Source organism: Lepeophtheirus salmonis, chromosome 6 (assembly GCF_016086655.4).
Source record: "Lepeophtheirus salmonis chromosome 6, UVic_Lsal_1.4, whole genome shotgun sequence".
Lineage (NCBI taxonomy): Eukaryota > Metazoa > Arthropoda > Copepoda > Siphonostomatoida > Caligidae > Lepeophtheirus > Lepeophtheirus salmonis.
In genome coordinates, this window is record NC_052136.2 from 52,343,839 (window position 1) to 52,365,904 (window position 22,066).

The window sequence follows — 22,066 nt, forward strand, 5'->3', positions numbered from 1 at the left end:
TAAAAAAATAGAGGATGAAATTAGCCTTCTGTGGGTAAAGAGGCCACTTTTGACAATAGCAATATAAAAATCTCATCTCCTCAACTACAATACTCTGATGAATTATTCTTTTGAACTCTTTATTGATACTTTTGGTCTCCCCACAGCCTTGACTCAAACTTTCTCGACTACACCTTTGTGGTTCATTTACAGGAGAAGGCTTGTAGTGTCCGTCATCCAAACACCAAAGCCACTGTCACAATCCCAGAGGACTACATACAGAGTGTGTGCCGGGCCTTCCTTCGCCTTCTGGAAGCCATCATTGCCGCTAAGGGTGATTTCATTAATGATTAAGAGAACTCAGTTGCACATTTATTATAGTTTAAATTTTGTTACTATTCTATTGTTAATTAATAAATTATATCTTGTTGAATATCTTTTAATGGACTACTCGTTAAATAGTATTAATTTAAAACAATTAAATAATTACAAATATTAATAGAGTTTTCCTAACGTCAATGATACATCTTATAATTTATATCATAGATTTTTTTCAAAAAATTAATTCAAATACCACAAAAGCGAGGTTTTAAATGGTTGTTTTAGCCCAGGCTACAAAAATTGAGCATAAGATTATCCATTCTTGAATCATAATATAATATAATCAATGCCTATTTAATTAAATTATTGATTTATTACGTAAATGAGAACATGAATTTAACGTGCTAATTTATGAATATGATTATTTATTTCAATTAAGTAACACAATTTTTCAAAAGTTTGCAAGGGGAAAAAAATAGTAAATGCTGCTTTTATTTTTTTTAATATTATTTTAATTGGGTAGATGGATTTGCTCTGATTAAGTATAAGTAAACATTATACTATTACAATTTCTCCAACTAACCTAAAATCTTGTGTGAAGTCCATATACATAATGTATATTTCTGTTTCTGCGAATCACTTGGACACGACCTACGTACACTGAGTACAAGATAATCGTTTCTCCCAAGCTCGTTGTCTATGTGCTACGGCAATTCCATTACGCTGTTGTTACTTTATGTGAGAGCCAATTTTTATAAAATTTTAACAAAATCAACATTTTAACATAAACTTGGCATTCAATCAATAAAATCGCCGTTAGCTGAGACGGAACGTTCGAAAAGCCTCCGTAAACGCCCCACTGGTTTCTTGACTGTCCTATTTAGTAAAGCCCGGAATACCCACAAAAATCTCAGCTCTCATGGATAATGTTTAGCTTTAGGTACGTTCATTTGAATCCTGTTCAACATTGTCCCGACAAAATAGTCTAATGTCTTCAGTTTTAGCAAGTCAGGAGGCCAAAAACTCTCATAAGGTACATTGCATTCTCAGAATCGTAAAAATAGAGAGTTCTTCTACTTGAGTGAAGGAGTGCCAAGTATTGCTGCCACATCTAAGGTCAGTTTTTCATGATGTTGCAGATCCAATGGAAAACTTTTGTGCGCAGAGAACTGATTTTGATCTTGACGTTGACTTTAAATCCCTACCTGAAGATGAAGGACGGCATAACGTGACCCTTGTACTTGCCTTTCATGATTCTTGAGACTTTTTTTCAACCATCTATCGTTCTTCAAGTTATGTTTCTGGGTTGGAAAGATTTTTTCTGATTTGAGATGAACCAGACAAGATCTTTAACGGGAGGGGTCTACTTTTGAGCTCTGATTCTTTGAGTTCAAGAAAATCCAAATTAAAAAACAACAACTATATATTATGGGCGAGTTCTACTAATTTTCCTAAAATTGTAAACTTTAGTTCAGTCGAGTTATTTTGAGTTTATGTAACACTCGAATCCAACACTATCCTCCAATAAAATACTTTTTATTATTTTACATACCATATTTGGAATTGAGACATTTTTTTTACTGTTACATTTTTTTAAATTTAAATTAAAGCAGTGTATTTAGTATTCAAATGTAGTTAAGAAATTGATACACAGAAATCTATGATAATATCATTGAGCAAAGTTTGTTCCATGGAACGACTATTGCATGCAATTTGTACGCTTCATTAAATGATTTATGACATGAATGAATTAGAGGTCAAAATTTGGGAACCACAACACATTTAATTAAGTGTAATTGGTTTGAACACTAAGTTATTATAACTATTTCTACATATAATTATTGTAAAGTTAAAAACTACTACATTATGTTTGTTTGTTTTTTTGTAAAAACACTGAGATTAAATCGTAATTATATTTCTTTTCAAGTCACAAGTTACTTGGGGCCTGCCATGTGAGTTTGATAAAAGTTAACCAAAAATATGAAATCATTTCTGGAAGCGGCAGTTTGGGAAATTAACCTAAATCCTAGAAAATTAAATATAAACACATGTTAAATAGTGATATTATAATAATTATGCTTACTTCTTGTAATTTTTATACTAAGAATCATTCGGACATATAGATCCACATCCATCCCATCCTTTCCGTTATATTTTTGTCATTTGGAGGATATCAAATCGAGAGTACTTGATCTAATCCACTACTCAACTTCATGCTCAAAAATCTCGCGTCTTTGTGCATCACTGGGTGGATTTTATCTCCTTCAACAGAAATGATATTTCATTGTGCAGATCCCAATTCACATCAAGGTCTGGGACATCCGAATGTTTTGTGGTTAGATTCTTCCAAATCAACATGAATTACTTAATACTTTACATGAAGTTCAAGATTAATATTTGAATAGTAATATCAATTATAAAAAGTCAGCAATAGTATGAAGTATTCTTATTACAACTCAAAGATGGAAAATTGACTAGGCACTCGAACAATATTGCAAGATATTTTTCTAAATACTCAAAGTTGTGTTATTTGCGTTCACATTATTTTTTTCTAGTATTTTCGTTATTGGTGATAAACTTCTTATTCCGTACTTATCAAAGAAGAAAAAAATGCTTCAAGAATAATAATATACGCTTACTCCAAAAAGAGAAAAATCAATAATATAAAATAAAGATATCTTGATAAAAAGAAACCGAAAACTAAATTGGTTAAGCTGACTGTTTGAAAAATGTTAAGAAAATGAGCAGCTTAGATGCTATTATGATTCATTAAATTAACTGTGAGCAGCTATGATATGAAGGAAATAAACACAAACCCCACTCCGTATCTTGCAATGATATAGGTCGGAATGACTCCGATGCCGATCCTTAATTCTACTTCGATCAAACAAGGACTTATACTTATTACTCTGCAACAAATCTTCAGTGTTACTTTCCGTCTTTCACGTACTATTGATCACTTTATACTAATATGTTGTTCTCTCTTGAAGAATAGAAAAAAATGATAACAGTTTTGGAAAATAAATAATATATAATCAGGTATCAATTACAAAAAGCTGATCCCTCGTCCATTATAATAACATTTTCATATATGGTTATAATCTAAGATCCCATAATATTTTATAAATTGTCAAGGTTCAAACGGAATCCATTCATGAAACGGCCCGAGAGCTTAATTCTACATATTTAAATCTCAGCCATTTAATACAACACTTATGGAATCAACCAAAACAAGAATATAAATACAAATAATGTCCGCAGAGAAGACAGAATCATGTCAACACGCAAAAAAAACAAAAAAAAAACATTTATGGTTTCCATTTGTTACTACTTGCATGATAAGGATTTTGCATTTATTTAGTTAAATAATCTTACTTTATGTTACTAAAGTGAAACAATTGCATATATTATCACTTAAATATTATAAAAGTTCCAACTAAAAAAAGAGATTTGCAAAACTGCTGCCGCAGGGTCCGTTTATTGTGGAACTGATATGATATAACCATCAACGTGTCAATAGGAAGTATGTGTAAATATGTATTAATACATGAAATTTAAAGTCAGTCTGTTCTAAGTGCATGAAGAGTATTTATTGATATTAATTAAAACGTAACATGGCGCAGTCGCTAGGTAATTAAGTAATTAAGAAATTTCAAAAGACCCTACGTGAAAAAATTAAATATTCAAAAGGATGCCGACGAAGAGTGAATAAGAAATGGAAAATCAATCACTTAGGGATCAGATTCAAAAGCTGGAAAAGAATTTGGAATTAACAAATCAAGAATCCACAGTTACAATTATGAAAATGATGATGGAAGAACAAAAACAAGCTCGGGATGAAAACTGACAATTCATGGAGAAAATGTTAGAAAATTTTATTGATCATAAGGGAAATAAAGATGATGAAAAAGTCACAGAAGGAAGGTCATTAGTAAGTGTCAGAGAAGTGAAAATTCACATAAACCTACGCCTCAGATCGAAGAAGATATGGAATTCAAAGAATTTATAAAGAGCACTCTTGGACAATTATGTAATAGCAATGGGTATGAATTACCAAATAAAAGATAAGAAAAAAACAATTTTTTAAATCATTATGTAGTCCGGAGATGTTGAATAAAATCAATCATGCCATGGAATGCAAAATTGAAAATTCTATAAAATAAATTATAGTACTTATAGAAAATTACCTAAGAAAACAAACAAATATGGCATTAGAAGGAATAAAATTAGTGGAACAAAAACAAAGAGGAAGAAAAATTGGATTCATTCTACACATCATTATGTGTTCAAGCTAATAGCGCTGGGTTACGTGAGATGACGTTTGATGCTTGGATGTCAAATTTAATTATACTGGGGATAAGAAATGAAGATACAAAGAAATTGTGTTTATCTAAATCCCCCGAGTTATCCCTTGCAGAAGTAATTTTTATCTGCCGCAGTGAAAAGAAGGGAAAAGTCCAGGAAAAGGCATTGGCTAAAAATCATTAGGATTAATATGTAGTATAAAGCAACAAAATGTTAAAGAGATGACAAGTCAAAAATAAATGAGATGCTCTTATTGCAGAGGTAACAATCATGGAAAAGGAGGAAAATTTCCAGCATATTGAAAGAAGTATAATCGATGCAGAAGAATAGGACATTATCAAAGACATTGCAAGTCCAAAATAGATGATACACGATTCGCTGCAATAAAAATAAATGGGATTAAGGAAGATATTAATAATCAAATGGTCTTACTGGACGTAATTTGTCAAAGAAAGATTATTTGTAAAATTAAAGCAGTTCCCGATAAAGGAGCAGAAGTTACTGTAGCAGGAATAGAGTTTGTTAAGAAAATGGTGAAAAAGTACGAAGAATAGAGGAGTTCAGGTGTTGATGGACCGCAATTATAAATTATTGGAAAGTTAAGAATTACTTTAGCGTTAAATTCAGTAAAAAGTGAACAAAAATGTAATTATATTTCGAAATATTCTTGCCTAGACGAGTCTGTATAGAACTGCGAATCATATCAAAGAATTTTCCAAAACAAATGGGTTTATTTGCGGTATAATCTGTGAAGAAAGAAGAGATATTGAATTGATCGAAGAATTTAGAGATGTATTTTGTGATGAGGAAGAATTGAAATTATGGAGGGACAACCAATGAAGATAAGTCTTAAAGAAGATTATCAACCATTAGCAATTCATACTGGAAGAAACATACATAACATTTACCTATAAAGAAGAAGTGAAGAAAGAAATACACAAAATGGAAAGAATAAGTAAAGTCGGTGATAAAGCAGTAGATTGGTGCTATCCATTAGTAGTTGTACCCAAACCTAGTGGAAAAGTGAGAATATGTGTGGATCTTAAGAAATTGAATGATCAAGTTAAGAGGCCATTTCATCCCATAAGAAAACCACGGGACATAATATCAAGTATTCCAACAAACATTGAGTTTTTTTACAACATTGGATGCAGAACAGGGATATTGGCAGATGGAACTGGAAGAAAAATCGAGAGAAATGGCATTTTTGATGACTCCTTGGGGTAGATATTTTTTTTAATAGAGCTTCGATGGGATACTAAGCAACGGGGGGGCATATTGTCTTCGTGGAAATGAGGCACTAGAAGATTTATCAAACACTTACAATGTCGTAGATGACATTCTTACTGAATCACACAATTTGGAAGACCATATTAAAAATGTCCTACAAAGACGTAGAGAAAACAAAATAACATTAAATACATCTAAACTCGTATTTGCACAACCTAAATTAAAATATTGTGGCTATATTTAATCCGAGAAGAGTATTAAAGCGGATCGAAGTAAATTGAATGCTATTAAAGATTTTGCAGAGCCATCATCTAGAAAGAAATTGAGAAGTTTTTTTGGATTAGTGAATCAATTAGGACAGTTTTCAGAATTAGGGAAGTGGTAGGTCCATTGAGTGAGCCTTTATCGTCAAAAGTAGAGTATGTGTGGACCAAAAAATCATTCTTTATCAATGAAGGAAATTAAAGAAGTTTTAACTTCACCACCAACATTAGCACCGTTAGATCCAAGATTAGAAACCCAACATGAAACTGATGCATCAAGAATAAATTGATTGGGATATGTGTTATGTCAGAAGTACAAAGAAGAATGGAAATTAATTTAATGTGGCTCCCAATTTTTATCAAGTGCTGAAACAAGATACTCCATGATAGAATTAGAATGTTTGGGTGTAGAGTGGGTCATAAAGAAATGTCACATATATCTGGCAGGCTTACCTACATTTAGTGTAATTACGGATCATAAACCACTTGTTCCTCTTCTTAATAATTGCACCATAGATAAGTTAAATAACGCTAGACTAATTAGATTTAAATTGAAAATATCAATGTATCCATTTGAAACGAAATGGATAAAGGGGAAATATCATGAAGTACCAGATGCATTATCGAGATCACCGGTGTCTCATCCTGAGGAAGATAAAGAGTTGGATAGATATGTTGAATATCATAGAGGCAAGTTATTAGAGTTGCTGTTATTAGAGCTACTCATTTAGAAGATAAAGGAATATTCGTTGATCCATTAACAGAAGATATTAGAAAAGAGGCAATGAAAGATCAAATATATAAGGATTTAGTCAATGCAGTTGAAGACAAGTGTATAAACGATTCAGTACATCCATTTCCCAAGATATTAAATGATTTAAGTACTAAAAATGATCTTTTTTATATGGTAATAGGCTGTTTATTCCAAAAGAGAGGCAAGTTCAAGTTCTTCAGGGATTGCACAGTTCACATCAAGGTATCGAGATGACGAAAAGAAGAGCTAGGCAGACGATTTATTGGCCTGGAATGAACTCAGATATTGAAGAAATGATTAGAACATGTAGAAAATGTATGGAAAGATTACCTAGTTTACAAAAAGAAACCATGATGAGGGACCGATACCAACGAGACCATTTGAGAGCACGTCTGCAGATTTGTTTGAGTATGGAGGAAAACAGTACGTGGTATATGGAAATTGTCTTTCAGGATATCCTTATGTATAGGAATTTAAAAGAGATCCATCAACGGGAGAAGTGACATTAAGACATATATATGAAAATAAGAACAGATTTAGTTTAGTTTCAGGGAATGTTAGACATTCTTAAAGATGTGGGGGTGTAACATGGGGACCTTCTTCGCCCCATTTTCCGCAAAGTAATAGACATGCTGAGAGTTCGGTGAAATGTATGAAGAATCTATTTGTGAAAACAGGAGGAAAATGTAGTTCTGATTAATTCTTACATGGAATTCTGGAGTTTCGAAACACTCAAAAGGCAGATGGAAGATCACCAAATGAGATCTTATTTGGTCATCAAGTAAGATCGTGTTTACCTATTCATTGGAAGAGCTATGGTCCAAGATCCGAAAAAGAAGAAAAAGACTGTTTGAGGAGAATGGAGGAGAAAAGGGAGAAGGAGAAAATCTGCAAAATAATAATAAGAAGGATTTATCGGAGTGGAAAATAGGAATGGAGGTGATACTACAAAATTACAAGGATAATCGATGGTCGGATTATTGGAAAGGAAAAAAATAGAAAATACCAAGTTCGATTAAATACAGGAAGAATTATATGGCGAAATAGACATTTCTTGAGGCTGAAGAAAGGGGAAGAAATAGAATGGGGGGAAGACAATGGGGATACACATGGACTCAGAGTCAGAATGTCGAAAAGAATTTGAGTAAGATCGAACTTGGGAGGGAGATTATATGATATAAGTATCAAGGTGTGAATAGGAAGTATGTGTAAATGTGTATAATAATACATTAAATAAAGAGTCAGTCTGTTCTAAGTGTTTGAAGTGTATTTATTGCTATTAATTAAACGTAACAGGAACAAGGGGATATATTCTTGAAACACACATCAGTGAAGTTTTTGTGCAGAAATCAGAAGTTGTTGTTTTTTCGTCATTCAATTATTTTTAATCAGTAAACACGTAACATGCTTAGCCTAAGTATTAACATTTGTCTTCTTTGTTCTAATATATTCAAAACAGAATGTTTTTAAAAGGTTTTAATAGCTTGAATTTTAGGCATTGTTTTTTTAAATTAATACATTTATTAAAAGATAGAAATGTTTAAAATTAGTTGAAGAACCGAGACAACGGAACCAAATCCAAAGTGGAGACTCAGTTTTGTAAATAATAAAAAAGAAGTTATATATAGACTTCACAATAATCACGTATTTTTGCATTGTGATTGTCTTACAGAAGGGGACAAATGGTCCCTCTTGCAATTCATATATTTTAAATAATAGTTCAACAGATTTTAATACGGACTTTGATAAAGTCCAAATTGGCAAGAATTAAATTATGTAGATCTTCCATAATAATTTATTAATGTTATTGTGCAAAGATGTGTCTTAACTTTTTCAAGCTAAATCTGTACTGAAATTGATAAAAAACAAAATCCAAATTCTTTTATAAGTTAAAACATTTTATTTCATAAAATTTATTTTTTCAATTAAATATAATGAATTATTTTTCTATAAATATATAAGAATGTATTTGCGTCACAGCCTTAAGTTTTGTATTTTATCAAATGGTGACTTTATTAAATAATGTAAATGAGTAAACCAGACAGTATTATCAGAAAACCAAAACGAAATGGCTTAATTCTAAAGGAAAATGATATTTTTTGGCACTGATCCTGTCGCCATCTACGGATTCTTCCAGCAGAATTTTTAGCCAAAAGGCAAATCTTTAATTTATCAGATGGTTCATTGAATTCGTTTTTTATAATAGTATAACGAGAGCCATAGTCCACATCTTCGGTTGCAATAGTTTGAGGTGGGAAATCAGAATTGCGTATTTCAAGGCGGAAATCTCCTACATCTTCATTTGTAGTTACAAACCAGGACAACTTGATGAGTCCTCTATCCCTAAAATACAATTACAAATATACGTATGATTTTTATATTTCTTATATGCCTTACTGTTCTTAATACTTACTCTTTAATTTCCCGGAATTGGATATCGGGGTTGAGCTTGAATTTAAGAGCATCTAAGGAATCGGCACAAACAAGTCTTTCTTCGAGGATGGAAGCTACTGAACTACCAGATAAATAAGGTGGTGATTGACAAATTGTGTCCTCCCACGGTTTAGATCTTCCTTTAATTTTTCCAACAGATTTGAGCCAATATGCAACTGGACGGAGTGAACAGTCACACATCAGTGGATTCCCTAGATAAGGACACTTTATTGAAGAACAAGTACGATTTTTGTTTTTGATCCTTACCTCCATAGTAGATATCCATGCCTTTTTTAATCAGAGAAGTGAAATCAGAGTAATAGGTCTTTAGTTTATTGTTACGTATATCCAAGACTTTCAAATTGCTTTGAAGTAGAAGATCTTCTACGGGAAGGCTTTCAAATTCATTATCGTAGAGGTTAAATACAGTAAGATTGGGCATGTTTCCAAAACTCCCATTATTGAAAATATCATCTTTCAATTTATTTCCAGAAATGTCGAAAACTTTTAGACTTGTCAGATTTGTGAGTATCCCTAAAATTTATTTATTCTCTATAAAGATTTTTACGTCACAAACATCAGTATATTTACCTTCTCGAACAGCATTGAGCATATTATAGGAAATGTTTAGATAATTCAAATATTTCGTTCCTTTCAGAATAGACTTTGTCAATACAGGCATCAAATTGTGAGACAAATCAACATGGTTAAGGCGATAGGGTGCCCATCGACTTTCAGGAAACATCTTGGGCGTGATAAAAGGGATTTGATTATGACTCAAATCAATTTTACGAATAGAGAGAGTGTCTTCAAAGAGTCCATGAGTTCGATTTTGCAGATGTTTTATTTTATTGAACGAGAGATTGATGTCATAGAGTGCAGACATTCCTGCAAGAACAAATATTTCAAATTTTTCAATTGCTTATGTAATTATTTTTAATAATAAACCTTTGAATGCGCCTGGAGGAATATAAGTAATATTATTTTGACTCAAGTCCAGTTTTTGGAGTTGCAAGAGACCCCCAAATGCCTCAACAGATATATTGTTTATCGAATTATTCGAAAGACCAAGCTCAAATAGAATGGGGAGACGTCCAAATGCATTTCTTGATAGATTTCGAATATGGTTATCATCTAGATCTATATAATTAACACTTCTAAGGGATCTCAGTGCTTCCCATGGGGGTTTGCTTATATTATTCCCTCTTAGACCAATTGATTTTAAAACAATCAAACCATCAAAACGACCAGCTTCAAGAGAGTCTCCCAATTGGTTATAGTCAAGATTGAGTTCTAAAAGAGAGTTCATGACTGGCCAAGGCTAGAATGAAAATTATATTGTAAGATAAGCTTTAATATAAGACGATTCAAAAGAATTATATGTACATACTTGTCTCCCTTTTATCTCCTTGATATTATTGTAGGAGCAGTCCATGGCATTCAAAGATATAGGAGGAGCTGGAACTTCATTTAATTCATTGTGATGTAATTTTACAAAGCGTATGGAAGAAAGACCTCCAAACACGCTTCTCCTCACTCGATTTAATTTATTGTAACTCAAGTCAATGTCTAATAAAGTAGGAACTTTTCCTAACATCCCTGAATCCAGTTTGGTTAAAGAGTTGTGTGACAAATCAATATGTCGTAAAGATAAGAGTGTGCTGAACACGGATTTACCAATGATGGATATGTTGTTGTGAGAAAAGTCCAGTCGGAATACTTCATATAGTTTAGGAAATGTATTTTTGGGAATATCAACAATTTCGTTATGACTCACGTTAAGTACTTTAAGTCCTTTTTGATAAGTAAGAGGAACTCCAGACATAGAAGTTAATTTGTTGTATTGTAAAAGAAATTCTGTGGCGTAAGTATTTTCATTAAATGCGTCTTCTGCAATGTGTACAATCTGATTATGTGACAAATCGAGGAATGTCATGTTTTCACAATTCTTAAAGAGCCCTGAGCCTAGGAAAGGAATCAGATTATGACTTATGTTGATCTTTGTGAGATACAAATTTGTAAATGCTTCTTTGTCGATGTTTTTAATTTGATTCTGTTGAAGACTGATCGTATCTATGAATCTCAAATCTGAGAAGAGTTGATAGTCTACTTTGGTCAAATTATTCCGTGCCAAATCCACGGTACCTATTCGAGATACAGCTCTAAACGCCCCTCGTCCTACAGATGGGATAAAATTGTCTGACAAATAAAGCCGTCTAAGAAATCTCATTCCTCGAAGAGAATTCGTATCCAAGCGATCAATTTTATTCGCATTTAAATGAAGGACTCGAAGCAAAGAGTTTCTTGCAAAGACTCGTGACTGAATACGCGGGATTTCATTATGAGAAATATTTAGCCATAGAAGTTTTCTCAAGTTTGGAAAATAATGGGGTTCCAACTTGCTAAAGTGATTATGTGAAATGTCAAGAAACTCCAATTGACCTTGAGATTTGAAGGCGTCACGTGGAAGAGAACTGAGCTGATTTTTGAAAAGGCTCAACTTTTTGAGTTGTCTTACATCATTAAAAACTTTTTTTCCAATGGACTTAATATTTCCATGGGAGATACTCAGCTCCTTTAGTGAATTTAATCCGTTCAAAACTCCTTCTGGCAAATATGAAATTTGAGAATTTTCGATGAACAGTATTTTTAGGGATGTCAAATTTTTTATAGAGGGAGATAAACGCGTAAGGAGACTATTTTTAATGTGAAGCTCTTCTAGACTCGCAGAGAGTTGATCAAAGGTACCATCACTAATGTCTTTAATAGGAGTATCAAAGATTTTAAGGATTCGAATCGTGAGAGGCTTGAAAAGGTTCCCGTATAGTTTTTCTATGTTGCAATTGTTGATAATCAAAGTATGTATGAGAGTTTTTACCTTTAAATGAGACAAATAAGTATCTATATATGTATATATTTGTGAGAATAATTGTAGATACAAACCTGTTGTAGGCCCACGGATAATGAGGCAATATTGGTATTTGAGCACTCCAAGTAAATTCCCTCATCGCTACCTTTGGTACACTCACAAGGGAAAATTGATCTTTTGGGACATCCATATTTGGGAAGAGGATCCACCCATTTGCCTTGGATATTTACACTCAGAGACCCAAAGACAAGCACCAAAAAAATCAATCTAGATTTTGTAACCATTTTGCACTGTTAAACTTCATTCTAAGGAATATATTTATGACTGGCATAGAAGATTACAAAATATAGTTGTGGATTGCGATAGAATGACCTTGTCCTTCAAATGAGTTAGTGTGTACGAGTAACAACCGTATGCAAGCAGGAATATACTAAGGGCGGGTTTTCCTCCCTCCTCTCTCTTTATTACTACATTCTCTGTGTACACCACCTGGATAGGTATGTAGTAGATGGTTCGAATCAAAGGTATTGATATAACTACCTTCATAGGAGGTATACGTCGTATAATACCTATAGAGCTCCTTCTATACAGACTGACTATACGCAAAACTATAAAGGTTAATAACTTGAATTCCTTCTTTTCTTTATATTATGTTGCTACTACATAAATCAATGGCTATTAACATTTGAAGTATATTACTTTATTTCGGAATTTCAATTAAGCCATTTGGGGGATATAACTTTTCTTTTATTTTTCTTCTTATATAATTGACGGTTTTCTTAAAAAAGAAATGCACATTATGTTTTGAACATAAAGGACGAATGAATTTTCTTCCCCTTGAGCTGATGTCATTGATAGGTAACTCCTAAGTAGCGAACTTCCTTACCTACTGCATTCAATTCAATTCAGAACCTGATTGAATATTCTTGTGTGGTGTTAAAAAACGGAGAGTAACTTTGGGGCATTCTTGCAGAGTTATTTTTTAAATTGTAAATTCTAAGTAGAACTCAGGATCGACATCGGAGTAATTCTTACAAATCTGCTTGTTTAATTCCTTCTACCCCTTTTCCCTTGTATCACCTGATTGTTGTATATGAACATACATATTTCATACGTGTAGATGGACATTTTTATTATGTGTACTTATATTATATATATGAACATATAAGAGAGATTTTGTGTGTGTAGATGACCTTTATACATTTCCACACCATTGAACATTGAACCTAGGAGAATGAAATTTTGGGTCCCTCTTTTGAGCTGGGACAGAGTACGACGGAGGTGTCGATTTTTGCGGATATTATGATAGACCCAAAAACCGTTTTAGCAGCTCAAGGAGACTAGATAGGGGTTTGAGTTATCTATCAATAAGTGATTGGCGTTTCGAAAACTTAGAAATGACTACGTTTTCTAAATTTAATCAAAAAAAAAAAGTTATGAGCTAGAAAAGAAATCATTGAAAATTGCAAGCTCGTATATTTCAAGTGAAAAAAATGAACTTTTAATGGAATATGGGACTAGTAAATGGAATAAAGTTTGTACAAATTTGTCTGGAGATTCGTTTGTATATAAATTTGTTAAATAAAAATTGATTTTTAACTGAAATATCATACATTTTCTGCATAATTTTTCAATTTTTTCATCAAACGTCAATCTTTAGTTTTTTATGCCGATGCTTTTTGCTCAAAAAAAATGCAAACGCAACATCTTGGGATGTTATTTCAAGTTTATAACGCATTATTTATTTACAAGAAGCAATATTAAGAGTTTTTTTTTTTTTTAGGGGGGGGGGATATAGTGTGAAGAATCCAAGCAAATTATAATCAGGATTGTTTTAGATAACAACGAAACATTCATATTATAATTATTAGAATACAGAAGTATTTAATTTGACCATTTTTAATATAATTTCCCTCTCCCTCCTTAGCCCGAGCAAAGCCGGGCAATCCTTAGCTAGTATATATATCCCATTCAGGATAAACTTTATGAAGTAACAATAAAGCATATAGTTTTATATAGGCCACATTGGAGCAAGGTTTATGAGTCTTACTCTTCAAGATCATTACAAGATGTCTGTTACTTGGTTTGAGTTAGGAAAGTAAATGTGTTTGTATGCTAGAGCATGGTGGCATCTCGCTAAGACTATTTTTTGTCAGCTGTTGATGTTTCTGCTTCTTATCTCATACTCAGTTTTTTTAACATTGAATGGTTAAATTAGAATTTTATTTTTTTAGCTTTAAGCAATTCCCTACAATCATTGAAACAAAATTTATAGTTGGAAAAAATTGATTTAGGGGTTGTTTTTTTTTGAGAAAAAAAAAATCTTTACTAATAATTTTATAAACCTAAATTGATCATTTTAATACAAAATCCAATTTTTAAATAACTCTTAAACATATTCTGAATAAGAACTCTAAACTTTAAAATTAGGAATTCCCATAATGCATGATTAATAGAATAAAGTCAAATATCCGTTCACCTGTTATGAAAATAAAAATGTATGTGTTTGAATTTCTTAATATATTTAATAACTTTGACGAATATGTTGGAATAAAAATGATATAGCTAGGTACTTTTCAATATCTTTTAACTCATCTAGCTTAACTCCAATTATTTTTTCATATAGAAAATACCTATTAATTTATTAATATTTTATGTAAAGTAGAATATACAAAAAGGAAGTTTAGTTATGTTTAGCTAGAATAGAAGAATTTCTGTTCTGTTTCTGGGAAGAACTCCATCTTCCCAAAATATATTTCAAAAGTGGCAAAGACATATGAAAAATTATAATTTATATGATAAATAAAGTCATATCAACAGAGATAAATTATGATTATCCATGCATTTGGAAGATTTTTGATGATTAAGTAGTATTTCATAAAAAGGTTGAAACTTTGATTTGGGTTAGTATTTTAAAGACTTAAATATGTTTCAAAATTAAAGGCTCAAGATTGGTACTCAAAAGAAAAGAATTGAGATTGTGCTGGGTTTAATAGATATTTTTTGACAGATTTTCTTTTAATATCATTTCAATTTTTCTATCATTACACAAAATAATGTATTAAGTACCTTTTATGTGTGAAAAAACTCTATTTGAGTTCAAATCCTTATGAATGATGTACTGTTTAATAACTGAGGGTTGGTTGTTGCGAGTACATTTTAATTTTTTTATATTTAATAAAAAATTGACTCAAGAAATGCCTGAAGATTAAAATTAGCAAATAAATAGTTATGTACTTAAGAAGAGTTTGAAATAAATGTTGGAGTTTGACTTGTTTAGATGATATAAATTATTCATCATAGTACTTTGTATTCATTTTCTAGTTCTTTCCTATTTAGTTTCGTACAAATGAATGATCATTTTTACTCAGTTAGAATAAAGATATTTAAATCATAACATTGGTGACCCCGAAGTGATATCATACCTCCTAAAAATTATAATTCTGATGGTCAAGACCATGCGGACAATGTCATTCCGATCGAAAAAAAGTACGTAGCAGAAGAGGTCAGCAACTTAACTCTTGCTGTAGCAGAACTACGTCTTCCAAAATACTAGGCGATAGATCCGGAAAATTGGTTTCGAAGAATTGAGCTGGATTTTTTGACGAGGAAGATCAATGAAGATAAGACCAAATATTGTTTAATGGCTTCATCATTACCTGGTGAAGTTTTTAGGTCTATTCCTATTAAAAAAGAAGGTATCATGTATTATAGTGCAAAAAAGGCAATTTTACAGAAATATAGTCTCACCTTCAGATAGATTTTTTTTTTTTTTTTGATATGCTGTGAGATTCATCGGGATTTCCCCCAGGGGAAATTATAGATGAAGTTGAGCGTCTCCTTGATGAGGAACACATTGATGATTTGCGTCATCATTTACTAAGGGAGGCACTCATCAGAAATGTCCCTAAAAACCAGCAAGTGTACTTGAGAGCACAGTCCTATTCGATTGAAGAGTTGAAGCAAATGTGTGTTGCAGCCAAAAAACTTAGCAATTCACATATTTCCACTGTTTAAGACTCGTCTGCTTTGGTTCCTATTAATCATGTTTTCAAAAAACCTCTTCATAACAGGTACAAATTTACTAAATCTAAGAAGAAAAAATATATTATCCATTATCATTCTAAACTTTGAATGAACGCAAATACCTGATCAGGAGCTAGTTGTCATTTTTTTGTACTTGTTTCAAAAAACTAAATTGACCTCGGTTGCAGGAGACCAAGGTTGTAAATAAACCATCAAACTTCTTTTTTCATCAAAGACAATTCAAATTTGATTAACTTTCAGGTAGATACTCAATCTAGAAAATCTAGGATCTAGGAGATTTCCAATGGAAATTTTTTGTGGTACAAAGTAGTAGTCCAATTTTGAGTGCAGATTTTTTATATAATTTCAGATTTAGAATTGATATTTTCAATAAAAAGCTATTCCGAGATGAACCGTGCTTTATTTCAGAACTCATCGATTCAATTCTACGATGAATTCCAAATGTGTTAGTGTACATTGATGGTATCCTTGTCACTTTTGAGTCGATGGATGAGCATTGAAGAACATTTAACGGGGTTTTATGAAGACTTAAAACAGCTGGTATGATCCTATCCCCTGAAAAATATGACTTTTTCATGAAATTGGTAGACTTCCTTGGACATTCTATTTCATCGAAAGGTTTTAGGCCTCTAGAATGTAAGGTAAAGGCAATCCAAAAAGTACCAACTCCAAAATCAAAAGATGAACTGAATAGATTTTTGGGCATGGCACATTATTACTCTTAGTTCATTTGTACCTCCTGTTAAAAAAGAATGTAAAGTTTAATTGGAATACAGAACAAGAACACACCTTTCAAGGTATTAAAAATAGTTTATCTAAAAGTATTCAACTTGCATTTAGAGATGGTTCATTGCCTTTAGCCCTGACGACTGATGTATCTGATACAGGGATGGGAGCTGTTCTCGAGCAAAAGGGTAAATGGACTCTAGCAACCTCTAGCTTTTTGGTCTCTGGCTCTTTCAACGACACAACAGAAATATTTTACGTTTGATGGGGAATTATTAAGTGTTAAGGAAAGCATCAAACATTTTCTATGGGCATTGGATGACAAGTTGTTAAAGTTTTCACAGACCTTTAGTCACTGCAATTGACATTCGCAATCCCTCTCAGACACCAAGACAGTTACATACTTTTGCATTCATAGAGAATTCAGTTGTGATATCGAACACGTTTCTGGAAAATTAAATCATACTGCAGGCATTCTTTCTAGAAGTATAATTACATCACAATAGGCCCAACCTTCATTGAAGATATAATTGAGTTTCAAAAGAAACAAGATCCAAATTTACTTAAGTTTAAAATTAAACCTTTTTTAAAATACATTGCAGGAACCCTACTTGTTGGTTTTGGCAATGCTGACGCATTCCGTGTAGCTGTCTCATCTCCAGAATTGCGTCAAAGAATCGTGCATCCGGGATTCAAAGAAAAGTTAAGGAGGATTTCCCTTTTTTATGCTTTATGCCAGACGTCAGAAACTTCACTAGAAAGTGTTTAGCGTGTCAGAAAACTAAACCTTTCAGGCCATCAAAACCAACTTCGTCTTTCGATCCTCCATCTGAAAGACTTTCCTTTACTCACGTAGACATAATCGGTCCATAACCACTAGTTCAGGGACAGCGCTATGGCCTAACTATTATGGATCGTTTCACAAGGTGGCTAGAAGTGATACCTATTCCAGATATAACCTCCAAGACAATAGTCAATAATTTTTTGAGTGGTTGGATTTCGAGGTTTGGAGTTCCACAAACTATTGTGTCTGACCGAGGAACACAGTTCACAAGTTCATTATGGTTGGGTGTTTGCAGGATACTTGAAATTACAAGCAAGAACACAACCTCGTATCATCCAGAGTCCAACGGACTCATAGAACATATCCACAGGTCTTTTAATACCAGACTTGTAGCACGAATGCTGGAAGAAAAAGAAGACTGGTCAATGCACTACCTGCAGTTTTATGGGGATTGGGGAACTCAGTACCAATAAATCCGTGTTCTAAATATTCAATTTTTCAATTACTCACAGGCCGCTCAGGATCCATGGCCTTTAATTTCTTTAATTCGTCCACCTTTATTTCTGGCAACCTCGACGTCGAAAGTTTCTTTAAAGCAATGGAGAAAATAACAAACGTTCCTCCGATACACTTTAAAAAAGGACACATTAACAAACAATTGAAAAGAACGAATTCGTTTTTGTTAAAAATAAACCTATGAAAGAGTATCTTTCTCCAACTTTTATGGGCCCGTTTAAGGTGATTGAGAGGCACGATCGTTAGTATAAATTGGACTTTGGATCAAGAACTTACAATGTATCGATGGATAGACTTCATTTGACCTGCAGTTGGAGTTCCAAGTACCCTTCCAGCGTCTCCGAGTATAAGATGCACAAGATCTATACTGGAGAATTATCTATTTGTTTATTTATCAATGTTTTTATGATGCCTTTTATTGTGTATTACTAACTAGACGATCTCTTTACTCGCTCTGTCATCTAGGGGGAGTAGTGTAGGAGTTCGACTTGTTTAGATGATATTAAATATTACATAGTACTTTGTATCTTTTTTATTTTAGTATAAAGGAATGATCATTTTTACTCAGTTAAAATAAAGATATTTAAATCTGAACTGATATAACATTTACAAACAATATGAAAATTATTTTATTATTATACCAATTAAAATTTCGTACAAATTATAACATGTAGAGAGTAAAAGAGGCTGCCTAAAAATGGAGGGATATATCATAAATTAAGAATTTACTTTTTCATAGTGCTAAAGATAATCCATTTATCGAATTTCTATTAGATGGTCAATATATTGAAGGAGTAATATTTGACATTACTAATTAATTAAAATTCCATTAAATTTTAGGGTATTCTAGGTACCGTTTTCTATTCCTCATAATTATAGGACACTCAGTTAAAATTTACATTTAGATGAAAAATAAATAAGAGTTTTAATTGATAGTTGATAATGGTAGTGGCTAGTATTTAAATTGAAGAATATTTTATTTAGAGAACCAATTCCAACTTTAACAAAATCTTACTTTGTATATCACTTATTTATTTGGTTGGTTTCGACTAGAGGCTAAAAAAAGCCCGATATTGTCAACTCATGAAAAAATATAATATGATAAAGGATAGAAAAACAATATGATAAAATCTAATGAAATAATATGGTGATATGAAATGAGATAATATGAATAAGATTAGACAAAAAAATAAGAGGGAATTGTTATATAAAATAGATTAGTAAAATCATTAGACATAATTTAACAATAAATGAAAAACAAAACAAAATAACACTTGAGATTCCTATTGTTGAATTAAAGTAGATGTGGATTATTTTTTAAAAGTCTCTTAAAACTGTTAAGTGAAGACCTCATCTCTTCGGGGAGGCAGTTCCATATCCGTATAGTTGGATTAAAAAAGCAATGTTGGAGGTAATTAGTTATTGACGATGGCTGAACTAAGTAAAAATCTTAAGACTACCTATGTTTTACAGCTTACTACATACTTTGGGCTTGATGTTGCGATTAGTCAATCAATTAATAACTTTAAACATCATAACCATATCCTGAAGTTTCCTCTTCTTTTCAAGCGACAACAGTCCGACTAGATGTAAACCAACCTCATAGGATACATCGCCGAATACCATCTTAATAAAGCGTTTCTGTACATTTTCAAGAGCTTTAATTCCCTTTCTATACATTGGATTCCACAACTGAGAAGCGTAGTTTAAAATAGGCATACTTCATAAAGCTTCTTCATCAGCTTCATATTTCTCGTTTCAAAACTTATTTTAATAAACCCAAGCGCTCTGTTTGCTTTTCCAACGATATTGTAAATGTGAGTGCTGAATTTCATATTAGAAGATGTCAACACTCCAAGGTCCTTAAAGACACCCACGTTCTTCATCCTTCCAAGGTCAACAACACCGCCCCAAAAAATCATAAAAGAGCTCTTCTCAAGATTTACTGGAATTCTACTATGGTCGCTCAACCTCAAAAATTATCTGAGGTAATGTTGGGCCTCCTCTTTTGAGTGGCAAACAAGTTTTGTGTTGTCAAATATATTTTAAATCTCAGGTTGTAACACAGGTCGTTAATATAGAAGGAGAAGAGAGTAGGTCCAAGGAAACTACCCTGAGGTACAGAGGATGGGACACCTATTGAAGGTGATCTTATGCCGTTTATCAGGTCTTGCTGTTCTCGATTTCTGAGCCAAGATGGAATCCACAGCAATAATTCACCCCCAATCACAATTCAATATAGTTTATGTTCCAGCCCACCATGCAGCACCTTGTCAAACGCCTTGTTGAAATCAAAGTATAAGGCATATTTATCCATTGAGGACTCCCTACTTCAAGCTATATCATCCCAGAATGATAACAGGCTTGTAACACAAGACCTTTTACTTTGGAATCTCTATTGGCTGAGAGATATCAAATTGTGTTTGTCAAAAAACAAATCTCACTTTAGAGAAGATTAAGTCTTCATTAGTCCAGAGATTTGGCTTGTGATGGATTGGTCAGTAATTACGAACATCCTTATATATATAACCAAGATCGAATTGTTTATCTTTCGATTACCGGTCGATAGTAAATATATTTACATTTAATATGTATACTGACTTCAATTTTGTAGGTAAAATAAATTTATTGTTGTATTGACCTAATCCATGCAACTCCATCTTGACAACAGGGGGGAAAGTTAATTAGGGTTGGGATAATTTTTTGGGACACCCTGGTGCATAGTACATAATCATCATGTACGAACGACCTCTGGATTTCAGATGTAGTCAGTACCATTTTTAAAAGAGTGTTATTTCACTGCCATCGTAAATTGCATTATAATAGAAGACAACGCCATCTTGAGGGTTCATAGTATAAAACGGACTACTGTATAATAAATCTTGATCAAACTCAATCAAATCTTCAAAATAAAAACGGCTCAACACTTGCATTGAATATAATTTGATGCCAATGATTAACAGTGACATTTGAATTAAATTTATGTAATATGTACTAAAAATCCCTAAAAATGTGTAGATTTGTACATATTTTTTTATTGATAAAGGGAGAAAAATGTAGTATTTGCCCTTTTTCTGACGTGGAATGAAACAAAGGCATTGGGGTCAAGTTTATCAAAATCTTGTGCACCATTCAAAATTACGCACGAATAATTACTTTATTATTATATACCGGGCCGTGCAGAACTATTTACCGATTTTGGTTCAGAACATGTGGACAATAATGACATTTCGAATGACTTGAGAAACCATTTATTCATACATTTTTAGAATAATAAAATAGTTTGTGATCAAATTTAATCAATGTAGCCACCATTTGACTCAATGACACTGGTCAGGCGACGTCTGAAGCTGCCACAGACTTGCTGGATGTAATTGGCGTCCATGGAGGCCCAGGCCTTGTTGACAGCAGCCTTTAAGGCATTTATGTTCTTGTGTCATTTTTTGCAGGCCTTGGTCTCCACGTGCGCCTAGATAGGGAAGTCTAGTGGGTTCTGATGTGGGCTCTGAGGGGGCCAGTAATCTTTGGCCAAAAGTTCATGTTGTCCTTGAGCTACTCTTGAGCTTTCTTGGAAGCGTGGGCGGGTGTTCCATCTTGTTGAAAACCCCAAGGAGAGTTGCCGACTATGGATTTGATCCACGGAAGGACCTTGGACGCCAGAATCTTCACATAATCCTCCGCTTTTAATCTGAGCCAGTGGGGAACCATACCGGCTTCATGGCCTTCCTGTTGGATCTCCAAACATCTCCAAAGCTCACAACACGGTCATTTTGCCTGTTGAAAACAGGATCGACCGTAAAAGTTTTCTCATCTGAAAAAATGATGATGCGTCCAGATAA

The 22,066-nt window shown here is 32.8% G+C and overlaps 1 protein-coding gene and 2 long non-coding RNA genes across 4 annotated transcripts; 1 reads left to right on the plus strand and 2 right to left on the minus strand.

Annotated features, from left to right (window-relative positions):
- Nucleotides 1-494: 494 nt before the first annotated feature.
- LOC121119286 (uncharacterized) lies at nt 495-7,790 on the minus strand. Of its 2 annotated transcripts, XR_011780977.1 has the most exons (4): nt 7,650-7,790; nt 7,183-7,513; nt 2,384-7,119; nt 495-2,326 (listed from the first exon to the last, which is right to left on the minus strand). It is a non-coding gene; the product is annotated as an uncharacterized lncRNA (long non-coding RNA). The 2 variants fall into 2 exon arrangements; XR_005864725.2 differs by having other exon boundaries at nt 7,183-7,790.
- Nucleotides 7,791-8,729: 939 nt separating this feature from the next.
- On the minus strand, nt 8,730-16,935 carry LOC121119285 (uncharacterized). Its single transcript, XM_040713919.2, has 10 exons — nt 16,303-16,935; nt 15,905-16,244; nt 15,580-15,837; nt 12,229-12,459; nt 10,676-12,163; nt 10,234-10,606; nt 9,877-10,173; nt 9,553-9,819; nt 9,266-9,497; nt 8,730-9,195 (listed from the first exon to the last, which is right to left on the minus strand). The coding sequence occupies exons 4-10, from the start codon at nt 12,436-12,438 to the stop codon at nt 8,868-8,870; spliced, it is 3,195 nt and encodes a 1,064-aa protein (XP_040569853.1). The 5' UTR covers nt 12,439-12,459; nt 15,580-15,837; nt 15,905-16,244; nt 16,303-16,935; the 3' UTR covers nt 8,730-8,867.
- Nucleotides 16,872-18,113, plus strand: LOC121119290 (uncharacterized). Its single transcript, XR_005864728.2, has 2 exons — nt 16,872-16,998; nt 17,062-18,113. It is a non-coding gene; the product is annotated as an uncharacterized lncRNA (long non-coding RNA).
- The last annotated feature ends 3,953 nt before the right edge of the window (nt 18,114-22,066 follow it).